We start from the raw sequence: 14,617 nt of genomic DNA, 5'->3' as shown, positions 1-14,617 counted from the left end.
CCACCACCACCCGGGCCCGGCTGGGGGCGGGGCTTGGCCGGGGGCGGGGCGGTTGCCATGGGGACGGGACGCACACGATGCTGGCAGCACCATGGCCCGGATGAAGGTAGGTGCGGGGGGGGGGGGTGCACCCGCGGGACCCCCGGCCGGGGGGGTGCGGGGGTGCCCTCGGCTGGACACGGCCTCCTTGTCCCGCAGGTCAGCGCCGGCCACCGCGGCCCCCCGCGCCTGAAGGAGCGGTGAGTGCCCGGGGGCTGCGGGGACACCGCGCTTTCCGGGGGGCGGGGGTCTTTCTGGGGTGTCCTGGGGCTCTCCAGGGCTGTCTTTGGGTTTCTCCGGGGTGCCTCGAGTCTATCCAGGGGTGTCTCGGGTCTCCCCAGTGGTGTCTTGGGTCTCCCCAGGGGTGTCGGGTCTCCCCAGGGGTGCCTTGTGTCTTTTGGAGCTGCCTCAGGTCAATCCAGGGGTGTCTTTGGGTTTCTTCGGGGTGCCTCGAGTCTATGCAGGGGTGCCTTGGGTCTTTCTGGGGTGTCTTTGGGTTTCTCCAGGGTGCCTCGAGTCTCCCCAGGGGTGTCTTGGGTCTTTTGGGTTGTCTTAGGTCTCCCCAGGGCTGCCTTGGGTCTTTCTGGGGTGCCTTGGGTCTCCCCAGGGCTGCCTTGGGTCTTTGGGGTGCCTCAGGTCGATCCAAGGGTGCCTTGGGTCTCTCCAGGGGTGTCTTTGGGGCTCTCCGGGGTGCCTCAGGTCTATCCAGGGGTGCCTTAAGTCTTTCTGGGGTGCCTTCAGTCTCTCCAGGGGTGTCTTGGTTCTTTTGGGGGTGTTTTGGGTCCATCCAGGGGTGCCTTGAGTCTATCCAGGGGTGCCTCGGGTCTATCCAAAGGTGCTCCGGGTCTATCCAGAGGGGCCTCGAGTCTATATGGGGTGCATCTAGTCTATCCAGGGGGGCCTTAGGTCTCCCCAGAGGTGTTTTGGGTCTTTCCAGGGTGCCTCAAATCTATCCAGGGGGTCTCGGGTCTCCCCAAGATGCCTCACATCTATCTCGGGGTGCCTCAAGTCTATCTGGGGCGCATCAAGTGTCTCCGCAGGGCCTTTAGGTTTCTCCAGGGGGCCTCAAGTCTCCCCCGGGTGGGCTTGGGTCTCTCCAGGGGCTGGATCCTATCCACGGTGCCTCAGGTCTCTCCTGGGGTCCCCCCAGGGCAGCCCCCAGTCTATCCAGGTGCCTCGATTCTCCCCAGCAGGGTCTTGAGTCTTATTGAGAGCGACTGATTGAAAGTCCAGGAAGTTTTGATGCAGAAGCTTTGCCCCTAACTCCTGTGTTCAATAGCTACAGATGCCCCTTTCCTCTGAGAACGTGTCCAGTCCCGGTTTGAATCCGGTTCAACTGTCAGCTTTTGCATCCTCTTGTGGCAAGGAGTTCCACGCTTGGATTGCATGCTGTGCGAGAGAGAGTGTGTCAGTGAAGTCCAGTGCAATGTTTCATCGGTATAAATCCCTTCATCCAAACAGGTGGAGCCCGGCCTGGTCTCCTGCTGCTTCTCCTGGCCAGTCTCCCTGGAAAGCTGCAGGGAGCCTGGGTGTCAGGGGTCCGTGGCAGCCTGGTCTGTGGAGGGTGGAAACTAGTCGTGGCCTGTCTCCACATATGCTTGCAACAAGCACCAATTTTACCCACGGTTCTCTCTGAAGAGCTTTAAAAAGATGCATTTTTTCTGTTCAGAAAATCATCTGCCTCTTTCCGACTCTCTGTAGGACAAAGCTCAGTCTAGGTGACATACTTAGGAAAGATGTCGAGAGACTCTATGGAGTGAACATTTGGATGCTTATCTTGCTGGGATCCTTTGACCCCAGCTGACTTCCTGCCCCTTGGCAGGGGGCTGGACCCAACGATCTTCCGGGTCCCTTCCAGCCCGAATGTCTATGAAATCTATGAAACTGTAAATACGTTGCTGACTTGTGACCGTATTTCTAGGCAAATGCAAGCAGCTGCCATGTAGGTAGAAGATGTAGCCAGCAGACAACACAGCAAATGTAGAGTCATGGTTGGAGGGGGAGGGAGAGGGTGGTCAACCTTGCCAAGTCCTTTCCTCCCTCCAGCCAAGGCTTCGTGTGACCTCAAGGGCAAGGCGTGCATTCATGGCAGGGGAGCTTGGGGTTGAGCATGCGATGTGTCTGTTTTACAGAGAGCCGAGAGCTTGCATCCGATTCAAATGCGCGCTCACAAACACCATCTTAGACGTTCTTCGCCAGAGACCTGGATGGGTTGAAGTGAAAGAGTAAGCTCCAGACTCCTTCCCTTTGTGGCTGGGATCTCTCTCTCTCTCTAGGTACCACATCCAAACAAGACATTGGGGACCACGGTCTTCCACAAACCTCTTCTCTCTGAGGCGTTTTCCAATGTCGATGCCTTCATCCATTTAGATAGACTGTAAAAGGATGAACGTATCGACTGGGATAGCCTTTCTGGTTTTCTGGCTGTATTCAAGCGCACCTGCCCCATTTGCAGTGGGGCATTAACACAAGTCCTCAACCTCAAGTCCTGCTCTAGCAGAGAGCAGATTTAGATTGGACATTAGGAAGAACTTCTTCACAGTTCGAGTGGCCAAGGTCTGGAACGGGCTCCCAAGGGAGGTGGTGCTCTCCCCTACCCTGGGGGTCTTCAAGAGGAGGTTAGATGAGCATCTAGCTGGGGTCATCTAGACCCAGCACTCTTTCCTGCTTATGCAGGGGGTCAGACTCGAGGATCTATTGAGATCCCTTCCCACCCTAACATCTATGAATCTATGAATGGTGCTGGACTGTGTTGCCCCGCTCCTGTGGACTAGGTCGGCTGCGTTCAGAGCCCTTTTAACAAAGTAGAGGCTGATTGATTGTGTTGTTGAAGCTGGCTGACCCTGTTTGCAGAACAATTGATCTCCACAGTGCTTCGAGGAAGAGAAGATGTTTTTGACCCCTATTGTTAGACGTGGCTGGAAAATAACAGTGCAGACCGTCGCTCGGCTAATCTGCCTCATTCCTTCGCTGGTTTATTATTGCAGCCATTCCTCCTGTCTCGAGGCTTGTCTTCTTCTGCTGATTATCTGGGTTTAAAAGACTAGAGACAGCTAACTAATTTCTCAGCTTTAGCTGACATTAGTTCACTTGCCGCTAATCGGTGACACTTTAAGTAGGATCTTGTTTGTGCTCCTCGGTAACGTGCCCTGACTCGGGGAGAAGAATGTGACACGCTGAATTGGAGGGAATTGGCTTCAGTGAAGTAGCTGAGGGCAGAGTTTGGTGTGTAATAATGTGTGAGCAGCCTTGTGAAAACCAGAGAGACCTAAGCAAGGTCTCTGGTTTCAAGGATAGGTCCTTGAGGATCTGTTTCGAAGAAAAAGCAGGCCTGTGCAATTCCCGGCCCAGTTCGGCGTGTTTAGCTAAGTCAGCTGAGCTTCTGGAAAGCAAGTGTCAGGGCGCTTCCTTCCTCAGGTGTGCCTGGACATGGATGCGTCTAGACCCAAACAGGCCTTTAAGGGCAACCCTTCAAGTAGAGAGCCTACATTTTTTAAAAGGGCCAAACCAGCACATCCAACCCTATGTGCATCGAGGTTTTCCTTGAATGTGTACAGACGGAAGGGGAGGGGGAGGCCGTTCTGACGGTAACTGAGGGCAGGGACGCTGAACTCGGTACTTTCCTGCCTGGCTGTATCTGTCTCTCTCCAGCGAGGGGGAGTGGGATTTTTACTGGTGTGATGTTAGCTGGCTTCGGGAGAATTTTGACCATACCTACATGGATGAACACGTTCGTATCTGCCACTTCCGCAACCACTATGAGGTAAGAAACTATGGGGTGGGATGAAACCAGAATGGCTTGCGGGGATGGTGACAGATAGTCAGTGAGTTTCCGTGCAAAGTTTGCAGGGGAAAATACCTTGCGCTGTTCTCCGCCCACACAGTGAATTCCTTCTTGGCTGCTAGGCAGACGCCTCTTTAGACTCGATTGATGCTTGTCCTATCTGGGGAAACCAAAAAGGTTGCCTTGTTCAGGACTGCTGCATGAGGTTTATCCTATTCCAAGACAGATAAATCTCATGAAGGCTGAGCAAGTCTCTCTCAGAAGTCCAGGATCCTCCCGCATATGCTACATATATGACAGGCAAGAGGAGACGGGACAGTCACCTCGCTGGGGTCCTCTAACCCTGGATGTCTTCTGGCCTAGAGCGGGGGCTGGACCCGATGACCTACGAGGTCCCTTCCAGCCCCTTGCAATCTATGAATCTATGACTGTTTTAGGAAACCAAGTTATAACCCCAGTTATACCCAACACAGGTAAAGCATCTGCTTAAGAGCCCTCTGCACTACAGGGACATGCGCTTTACATGTATCATGGACAACTGCGTTGCAACCAGGCGTTTTGTGTAGGCAGACGCTAGCACTTGGGCTCTTGGAGATCAGCATAGCACCTGGGCTAAAAGACACCAGGCCAGGAATAGCTGTGGGCCCTAAGACGGGCTCCTTTTAGCTTCTCCAGGTTTTTTCAGAGAATAAAAAGAAAATTAATTCATACATTCGCTTCTACAAAGAGGGAAAGACTCTCCAGCTGTTCCCTTAGTTTTCTTCTGCAGAGAGCCATTTTCAAGTGTCACCAGAAACGTCTTATCTCTAGCAATTCATGTGAGAAGAATGGTGCTTTAATTGGTGTTAGCGTGCGTTTCTTCCATCTCAGCTGACGCGGAAGAACTACATCGTGAAGAACCTGAAGAGGTTTCGGAAGCAGTTAGAGAGGGAAGCGGGGAAGCTGGAGGCAACAAAATGTGACTTTTTCCCTAAGACCTTTGAAATGCCGTCGGAATACCACCTGTTTGTGGAGGAGTTTCGCAAGTATCCCGGCATCACCTGGATTATGAAACCGGTAAGCAGAGTGCTGTCCCAGCCCCAGGGGAAGCCAAGAGGAGACAAAAAGTGTTTGTGAGTGTTTGGAGACGGGAAGGGGGGCGTGACAGGTATAGTGATCTGTAGGAGAACGGCTCCCAACCAATCTTCTGGTCATCTCCCCCGGCTGAAATGGTCCTTCTATTGTAACAGCTTATTTCAGCAATTGAAAAATAATCCCGTGCGTTTGCAGTTTACCCAGCTGTGAAGATATAAATGTGCAGGTTTTGATGGGGAGGCCCTGTACTGGATAAAGCTGTTCTGCTGAGATACTTCAGCAAATCCACATAACCTGTAACATCTTGGGGCCCTCAGAGACGAGGATCATATTCTTCCTCGTTACAACTCCTTTGAAGTCATGCATTTAAACCCCACATGGACATGCAGTACAACTCTGTTAAACTGGACATCTGAATTTACCAACCTGCTAGTGCGGCCTTAGGGTTGTACTGGATGAGACGTGCTAACGAGCTTTAAAGGGCCACACTGTGCCTGGAGTGCAGCCTTTTTGGCTGCTCTGATCCTCTGAAATCTCATTTGTTCCCTGATATTTGTTCCTTAGATAAATGGAGTTGCATTGAAAGGTAGTAAATTCCACTTGGATGCATATCCTTGGGGCCTAGAAAATATGCGCTTCCTTTAGATATTGCCACCGTCTGGAGTGGAACCTAGAAATGCCTTGCTGCTGCCAGATGATTCAAGACATTTAACATCATGAATATAGCACCATGGTGTGTAATTAAATCTACACCCATCTGTGAGCCTCACAACAGGACAGTCACTTTGGTTTGCACAATAGGTCTGGCAGGGAGGTCCAGGACCAGACAGTTTGCCTCCCTCTGCAGGTCAGGCCTATCCGTAAGGGTGGGTTTATGAGTAGTGAACGGGAGGTAATTATGCAAACTAACGTGTGAATTACAGCCATGAGGATAACAGCTAGTGATTATCCAAGTCTACAAATGGTAATTTGTGTTAATTGGGAACAAGAAACCTTATATTAAGCTGAATTTTGTGCCCACAACCTCAATTAACATTGGAAATAACTACGATATAATAAATGAGACTATATTAAAAGATTGTGATTACAAAAATTATACCAACAAGTGAAATGAAGTCACTTGTGGCTGCCCTAATGCTTGCAAGTGAAAATATGTATCCTGAGTGATGGGAGCAGGTGCCCTGCTGTTTCAGGTGGCCTTTGCTCTGGTTGTAGGTGAGCAGATGGGTGGAGCTCAGGGGGCAGAAGTCCCCCACGGGCTGGTCTGTCACAGCCACCATCTGACCGCAGTGCAGAGCTTTCATCCCGCTCACTCTGCTTCCCCGCTCTTTGTCCTGGCTCTTGAGCATCTCTCTGGACCTGCTCATCTGGTTTGGTTAAATGCTCCTGTGAAAGATTCACAGCTTGCAAATCTAGTTGGAATTCAAAAGTGTAGGTTGCATCATTTATTTGGTACCACGGGACAACCTAGCTACCGCCAGCCCACTCTGCCACCTCCACTAGGGCCATACCTACCGCTTGTAAAACTGGAGGAGCTCTTTGCAGATATCTGCCATTTAAAGAAACGAAGGGAAAGCGATTCTGTTACAACAGCGATTTCCCCCCCACCAATGTACTTAAAGGGAGGATGTGAACTTCAGCTTGGAGAGATGATCTACTACCTCAAACCGATGACAGTTTAGAAGTTATGTATCTCGTTACCTGTAAAGCCAGAAATGCTTTTTGATCATCAAAACAGATAATTAGAATTCCAGGGTGTTCAGTGCTAGAAGGCAGGTTGTTTTTATCCTTGGCCCATCTTCCTAAGGTCAGGAAGTATTGGATCTTAAAATCAGGATGCCCAGGATTTATAGAAAATACCTTCATTTTTAGAGGTTTAAAAAATTTATTAGTATTAACTTTACTTTCACTCCAAGGCCTGTAGGTAGTAACTAAGGCAACCTGGCTTTACAAGCAAGAGGATGTAAAAAATAGGCGCAATAAAAACTTTTAAATGTATTTTAAAAATCTAAGGCAACTTTTGTCTAAAACGTGGAATAAACAAAAGCCAGGAAGGTGTGCGGTGCTATAAAGGTTTTAGTGGCTGTCCTTTGGGATGACCTGCATAACTCACTCATGCCGTCACCACTCAGGAGTAATGTCACCATCACAAATTCATGCCCATAAAACCTTGATATCACAACATGCCATCAAGTATTTGTTTTTATCTCTCTAAATAAAATATCATCTTCAGCCTTTGAAACAGAGTAGGGAGAAGCACTGACATATTCTTCAGTGCTGGAATTGTGTGGGCTTTGGGCCAAGTTCTCATAATTTAATATTGTACTTGTATTCTGACAGCTTTTAGCCAAGGGGGTGGAAGATCAAATGAAGGCTCCCACGTGCCTTTGTGGAGTGTAGAGGATATCTGCGGATCGGTTTACCTGCCTCTGAAATACAATGGGCTTGAACGCAGCATTTGTTTAAGGGCTTGGTCCTGAGAGCCTTAAAATCAAAGAGAAGCAGGTGCGGGAGGGACCTCGGGAAGTCGTCTAGTCCAGCTCCTGCCTGAGTCGGGCTCGTCCCTCTCCAAGCTGTCCTATACAAATCCACCGTCTAAGATCCCGGAGCTCGGTGGCGCTTATGAGAACTCGGTACCGTTCAGTATCAGGTCAAGATAACACGGCAGGTTAGGACAAGGAGCAAAAAAGATTCCCTGGGCACCTTTGGGGGAACTTCCAGAAGCAAAATGTAATTACTTAAGTAGGAATTTGGCCAACACTGGAATTGAAATCTGTAAGGATAACAATGTTAAATGTCCACAAGCCGGCAGAACCGGGCTTTTTATCTTAACCCCTAGGCAACCCCTCTAACAAATCCTTGCTGAGAGATTCCTGGCAGCATGCTAATACAAATCATGCTTTCCCAATGCCCCCTGCTGCGTCTCTGGTTTGTGGTTCTTTGTTTAGCACCCAAGATGCAAAGAGGGTGCTTTATAAACCAGTGAATGATTAATCTGATTGTGCAGTGGGCTCTTCTGTAGTCACCTTCTGAAGAACAGCATCTGCCCCTGCAGGAAATGCTAACTGCCGTGTGTGGGGTCTGAGTCACCAGGCTAGTGTGCTGAGCAGACAGCGTGCTGCCCGTTGGACTGCCGCTGTAGCTGTGAAATGGGCAGAAGTGTGGATCTTTGGTATATGCCAGGGTGCCCTAGAAGCAACGATTTATTGCCATGATGATATGTGCCCATGTAGAGGTGAGTGGGAAGACTTTAAAGCCAGTAATGCTTTCTTCCTCCCCCACCCTGCAGGTTGGCAGGTCCCAAGGGAGAGGGATTTTTCTGTTCCGAAAGCTCAAGGATATCATTGACTGGAGAAAGGTGAGATGCTGTCTGTCCCCGTCTCTCTTTTCTTGGCACCTCACTATTTCCATGGGGAAAGTCCACGCAGAGCTCAGTTCTCACTGTAATTGTATGCGAGTCACTTGCTTTCGTATACGAGACTCGTCCCCGGCCACCAGGAACACGACAGATTGTCTTGCTGTCCAGCCAACTACGCACTGGCCTGTTTCATCCCTGGCTTGAAGTCTCAAACTGAGATGACGTGCCAGAGAACCCAGTGGGCACTGTCTGTTTTCTTCTCGATGGCCATGTTTGAATGAGGAGAAAGAACAGGGGCTTTATTTTACAGGATGGGGTCCGTGCAGATGACCAGAAGGATGAAACCCAAGTAGAAAATTATGTAGCTCAGCGCTATATTGAAAACCCCTATTTAATAGGAGGTAAGATGGCTCTCTAACTAGGCCTGTGCCTGGCTGACATACAGAAAGACACTGTGAGCGCTCATGTCCTGTCAGATAGCAAGGGAAATCCGCAGATAACTGTCTAACGAAGGGGCACATCTTATATAGTCTGCTTTTGCCTGACATTAGCTCCTTATGGACTTGAAACATTAGCTGAGAATACTGCACTGGGTCAGTGCTGCTGTGTGGTCGCTTCCTGGTCCTGCCAGGGAGAGATTTTGAGAGCAGTAATGATCTAGTGAATAATAATCAGAACTACCTCTAGCCCTACATATTAAAAAGAAGCCCATTCTTTCTCTCTCATACGTTGCCAGGTTGCTGTCTGTGAGGCTGTCTGTATGCAGTCATGACCAAACTAACGAAATAGGTTTTAATCCAAGCCATTTATTATTTTGACAGAAGTCAGTGCATAGACACTTATTTCAGAGTAAGAGCATCCCACTTGGATCAATCGGACACTTAAGCCACATCACAGATTTCTGCAGATTAGTGTAAGGTGTGAATTAAGTTCCATTTAGTTATTTCAGTGCACGGTTGTGCTTAGGCAGGCTCTAATTTAGGTGTTGGTAATGGTCAGCATCAATAATACATACCGCACTACGTGATGCATCTCTCTTTGTTTTGCAGGTCGGAAGTTTGACTTGAGAGTTTATGTTCTCGTGATGTCTGTAAGTGCAAAAACCCAGCCTTTAAGTGCTGTGCTGGAGTGGAGTTTTCTTGCTGGTAATACTTGGGTTCTGTCTCCCCTTTCTCAGTATATCCCACTGAAGGTCTGGTTGTATCGAGATGGCTTTGCTCGCTTCTCCAACACCCGGTTTACTCTGAACAGCATAGATGATCACTGTATCCTGACCAGTCAGATGTTGAGCTTTCATATAGTCCTTTCCTAGGTGTTTGGTTTTCCTGGTTCACTTTTCCTAATTTCCTTTTTCTTGCCTTATTTCTCGTCTTCATTTTTCCACCAGACATGTCCCTGCAGGGTGTCAGGCAGGGGAGCTGAAGTTTCATGATGGCGGGAGGGAAGGCAGTGATGGCATCAGGATAGGCACCAAGTTCAGTTTCTAGTTGCATAGAGCATTGCTTGTCTGCACAATCCTTACCTCCAGCTCTTGCCAGATGTTCATCTCACAAACGTAGCAGTGCAAAAGACTGCGCCTGACTACGATCCGGAGAAGGTGAGTGTACGTGTGGTCTGCTGGCTTGTGCATGGGCAAATAGCCAGGCCACGCAGGTGATTTCAGGGACCAGGGTGGCTGTGTTGTGTAGTGATAAGTGAACTGTCTTAGGCACTGGTTATTAGCAGGTGATTCTCTGAGATAAGGTACCCTACTTCTCAGCAGGGCTAAATAGCCTGGCGAAGGCATTGTGCAAACACCTCCAGTCCCCACGCTGGCTCAGGTATTTCTGCACAGCACTGCATGGTGTTGTGTAGCTACACTGAGGGGCACCTATTTCCAGGTGCCTGGCTTTCATCAGGGATCATCCGTTGGCTGTAGGGAATGTAGAACGATCATTTCCAGGAGGATGGGAAATGCACGCAAACAACTCGCTGCTGTCTCGGTGTGTCTCAGGGCTGCAAGTGGATGATCCAGCGGTTCAGACGGTACCTGACTGCGAAGCACGGGGCAGAAGCGGTGGAGGTTCTCTTTGCGGATATGGACAACATTTTCATCAAGAGCCTTCAGAGCGTTCAGAAAACCATCATCAGCGACAAGCACTGCTTTGAGCTGTATGGATATGACATCCTGATCGACCAGAACCTCAAGCCGTAAGGGAGCTAGCGAGCATTCAGGGCAGGGAAGACTGCTTTCCCTGGGGAAGCGGAGGCTGCCTAAGCATCTTAGTGATGGGCAGTGTCAGGAGGGTTACTGCCAGCCTTTCTGCTGCTTTATGATTCCAGACACTGTGCATTACAGCAGCATCCCGCGAGCCCGAGATTCATCCAGCCACCACTATTAGGCCCTGGGGACTAGATATTTAGTGCACTTGCCATTGCCTGAAAAATAACTGTGTGATGTATGGCCTTAGAGGCAACCCTACATTTTTTTTTAGACCTGGATGAGCGGTTTCTGTTGATGTCTGGGGGAAGCAGACTGTTCGGTCACCAAGGAGGTTTTGAAGGGAAATTTAAACCTCAGTTTGACTCGGTTCAGATTTTTTTTTTTTTTAAACACAAAGTTTTGCAAGGACTGCTGGCAATATACCTTAATTGACATTTGCTTATGTGCACACGCATGCTTCAGCAGTTTGCAACCCAAAGGCTGTAAGAATAGCAACATGAAAGTCAATTGTTTTAGGGGTTTTTTTTCCCCATTTCTCAAGCTAAGAAGAATGGGAAAAAAACGAAACGGAGAAGCAACAAGCAAATTGGATTTTTTTTCCATCTCTAAATCATACAAAGTGCTATGAATACCATGGGGAAGGAAATGCATTTTAAAATACAATTTAAGATGTGTCTTCTTTTTCGTGCCTTCATTTCCTTCCCTCTAACTAGCTGTGGTAGCTGGCATTTTAGTTACAATTCTCAGCGGCCAGTTGGCATCAGTCTGCTGTCTCTTCAGTGCCCCTGGGGACAGCTTTATTTAAAGCGAGTTAATAAGTGAATTGTGGCTGAACCGTAGTCTTGGGTAATCCTAATTTGTACAATCAACTCTGCTACATTCATAGCCTTCAACCAAACTACTGCTGCAGCAGTGACAACTTGCACAGGTAGAGCTTGAGTAACTTCAGTTGATCAAGAAATAACCTAGCAATGGTAAATGGGAACAAAAGTCACAGATGTAATTGTAGGGCTGAGATGACAGTGGCAAACTAGAGTAACGTATCGTGTGCTTCAGGAGATATGCCGAGTTAGACTGCAAATGTTGTTAGGAAAGTGCGGCTAAAGAACAGCCACAGGCTCGCACTATGGAAGGGGTTAAAATGTGTCCTGTGAATTAGCCCAAACATCTGTTCCATCTAGAGTTGGTTTTAACTCCAATACCTTTCTGGTTGCTGCAGGCACTTTCTTTATTGCAGCGGAGTACAGGAAAAGCAGCTTTGTAATAGGCTCAGCATGTCCTCTGGCGCGGCGCAGGGTTGGATTCCTGTCACTCCACTTGACTCTTCTCGCCCGGCACCGGTGCAGTGATGTTTTTACAGACAGGCTTTTCCTGTTAGGTGGACTTACTCTTTAGCCCTGCCTGCTCCCTCTAACTCTCTGCTCTTCTCGTCTACACAGCTGGCTTCTCGAGGTTAATGCGTCTCCATCCCTCACTGCCAGCAGTCAGGAGGACTATGAGCTCAAGTGTCGGCTTCTCAAGGACACGCTGCACATTGTGGACATGGAGGGCAGGTGGGTGAAAACTCACTTACTGTCTCCAAGTGTCTTACCACAGTGTCTGAACTCTGTGAACCAGTCCCGTGGTTTGGGCGGACGGTAGATCGTAATCCTTAAAGCTGTGCAAACAGTTAGCGATTGAATCACCAGTGCCAGCGCAAGGTAGATTAATTGATGTCTCCATTTTAGAGAGCGCAGAACTAAAGCAGGAGGAGATTGGGATTCAGAGTTGCGGCCAGTCCTGGGGCTGGAACTGGAATCCTTGCTTCCCAGCTGCCACTCAGACACTTCTCCCCTTTGGTTTTCTCTCGGTATCATGCCTCACACACTTGTCTCGCTTATCTAGCACTCTGTCCTAAGAAGCTTGCCTTGCATCATTTTATGATTGACTTTGCAACTGTGCTAAACCAGGATATTAATAGTAAGGATCTGTCCACTGCAGCATTCAGCTGTTTGGCTTTGTCTCTGCCATGCACAGATTTCCAGCCAATGTGCAGGCAGTGAATCAAATAGCTACGCGTAGCCATTACTCATGTACTTTAACACTTGCCTTGGATGTTGCAGGCTGACAGGGAAGGAGAAACGTGTTGGGGGTTTTGACCTCATGTGGAATGATGGTCCCGTCAGTCGAGTGGAGGGGAATGCAGATACCCCAGTGAATGCAAGCTTTCTCACCAACACACATTTAGGTATGTGCTGAGACCCGGACGGCAGGGGGTCCCACCGGGGTCCTGAGCCTGTACGGTGACAGGAGTAAGGACAGCACTTTTTTCACAAGAGTAAAGGACTGGGGTGTGAATTAGAACGCGGGAGATATTTTTAGTAGGGAGCAGTAACCGTGTGAGGTGGAGCCGGAGAGGGATAAACACTTTCCAAATGTGGGGGTGAGCAGTCAAACTGCAGATGGAGCCTGGCTGCAAGCTGACAGGGTGGCAGCCGTTAGCTTGAAAGAACCGTTCCTTAGACCTCACTTGAACTACTGCAGATATTCCTCACCTGCTGATTTAATTTTAACGCTATCCCAAAGATCCGTGGTAAAAATTGCGGTATCTGCCCATGATGCACTTTTCTAACAGCACTTGCATATTCTTGTTTGGTATCAAGCAGGAATGAAATTTATAAACTGTATTTCCATTAGGCTAAGCACCTTTCCCAGGTTTTCCTGGAGCACTCAGTAGCTAAATATGCCTGGCTGCAGTTTCAAACTAAGCAACTGGGGCGCAGCTTTACCTAAAAGCAGGCGATTATCTCTACGCTTCACTCCTTGGAGGGGGTAAGTCATATATAACTCTGTTACTGCTTTCATTTCAGGCTACAACAATGACAGGAAAAAACAGCTGAAGCAGCTTTTCAAAAGTCTTCAGACACAGCAGAAACTTTAAAGCACTGGATGAGAGAAACCACTGAGGAGAGCACTCCCTCTCTTCCTCTTGTTGAAGAGCAGCACTTCTCATTTGTCTCTGGACCAGGGACAGTTTTGCTGCCTCAGCACAGGACTAATGTCCACTTCTTGGTTCCCTAGGATTTCCCCTACATGGGAGATGCAGCAGTTAAACAAACCATTCGTATCTGTAAGCCAGAATAACAATAGAAGTGGGCTGGCTTGTAACCAGACGTGTAACTGCAGCAGGTCAAGGTCCTGTTCCATTGTGGCTGATCGGTTCTTCCTTAAGGAATGAATCTGTTTTGTTCCACACTGGAGGCTGTAGCAACACTTGGGCTCAACTGACAGCACGAGCATAAAGGAAACACCTTATTCCAGCCATTAAATGTAGCTATAGAGTAAGGCCATACTGAGGGCTAGTTTGTGGGATGCTGCAGACCACATCCACTCCTTCTCAGTCACTTCAGCTCTGCATACCTTAAATAAAATGTTTAATAATGTGTCACTGCTGTTATTCATAGAGCTGCAGCTTCCAGAGTCCCCCCTTTGAGGCTACTGACACAGCCAGTTTCCCTTTATGCTACAAGCTAAGTGGTGATGCACCCTCTGCTCAATCAACCAGGAGAAAGGGGGCATGCGAGCTTCCTGCTGCCACTATCGGAACATGTCGGATCATAAACCCTGTTGCCATGACACCGTAAGAATAACCTTTACCATTACATGTTACGGAAGCATTGTTAGTAGCTTTACAATCCAGGTTGTGTGAAGAATGCAGTTATAACAACGCCTTTGCCTCTTTGAGGTGGGAAAAGTAATATGCTACCCCACCACTCACAGAGAAGGTGTAATTTTCTGGAAAGCTATCGGCAAGGCAGTCTGCTAGCTGGGATAATATTTAACACCTAAATTGGGAATTCAAGCCTGAGATGGACAGCTCTGCTTTTAGCAGTTGCAAGCTTAGGCTACATATCGGCTTACTTAAAGGTAAGGGTTTCCTTCCCACCTTTCATGCCATTAAAACTGACCTCGTGTATCAAGATCCTTGTTTAAAGGGAAGGGGGCAGGCTTTCTGCAGTGCAAACCCACCCTGGTGGGGCACCGTGTATGTGTTATACACGTGCAAGACTGGCCGGGGGAGCGGAAGGTTGTGCAGTGGTGTATGCACAGGTGGCTGGCTGGTCAGAGAAGTGGGGAAGCACAATTGCTGCTTTGAAAGTTTAACGCACCTCTTGTCAAG

At 48.7% G+C, this 14,617-nt stretch overlaps 1 protein-coding gene across 2 annotated transcripts; it reads left to right on the top strand.

The window, feature by feature from the left end:
* The first annotated feature begins 5 nt into the window (after positions 1 to 5).
* TTLL9 (tubulin tyrosine ligase like 9) lies at positions 6 to 13,880 on the top strand. 2 transcript variants are annotated; one of them, XM_019500341.2, is made up of 14 exons: positions 6 to 106; positions 199 to 239; positions 2,172 to 2,264; positions 3,691 to 3,802; positions 4,694 to 4,879; positions 8,187 to 8,255; positions 8,566 to 8,656; positions 9,305 to 9,345; positions 9,433 to 9,520; positions 9,794 to 9,852; positions 10,249 to 10,445; positions 11,898 to 12,011; positions 12,561 to 12,685; positions 13,308 to 13,880. In XM_019500341.2, exons 1-14 carry the CDS (start codon positions 92 to 94, stop codon positions 13,376 to 13,378), a joined length of 1,302 nt encoding a protein of 433 aa, XP_019355886.1. In that variant the 5' UTR covers positions 6 to 91; the 3' UTR covers positions 13,379 to 13,880. The 2 variants fall into 2 exon arrangements, with proteins under 2 accessions (XP_019355886.1, XP_059569118.1); XM_059713135.1 differs by lacking the exons at positions 6 to 106; positions 199 to 239 and having other exon boundaries at positions 2,178 to 2,315.
* The last annotated feature ends 737 nt before the right edge of the window (positions 13,881 to 14,617 follow it).

The sequence above is a fragment of the Alligator mississippiensis genome, chromosome 9 (assembly GCF_030867095.1).
Source record: "Alligator mississippiensis isolate rAllMis1 chromosome 9, rAllMis1, whole genome shotgun sequence".
NCBI lineage: Eukaryota > Metazoa > Chordata > Crocodylia > Alligatoridae > Alligator > Alligator mississippiensis.
This window is presented reverse-complemented; position numbering and strand designations above follow the sequence as displayed.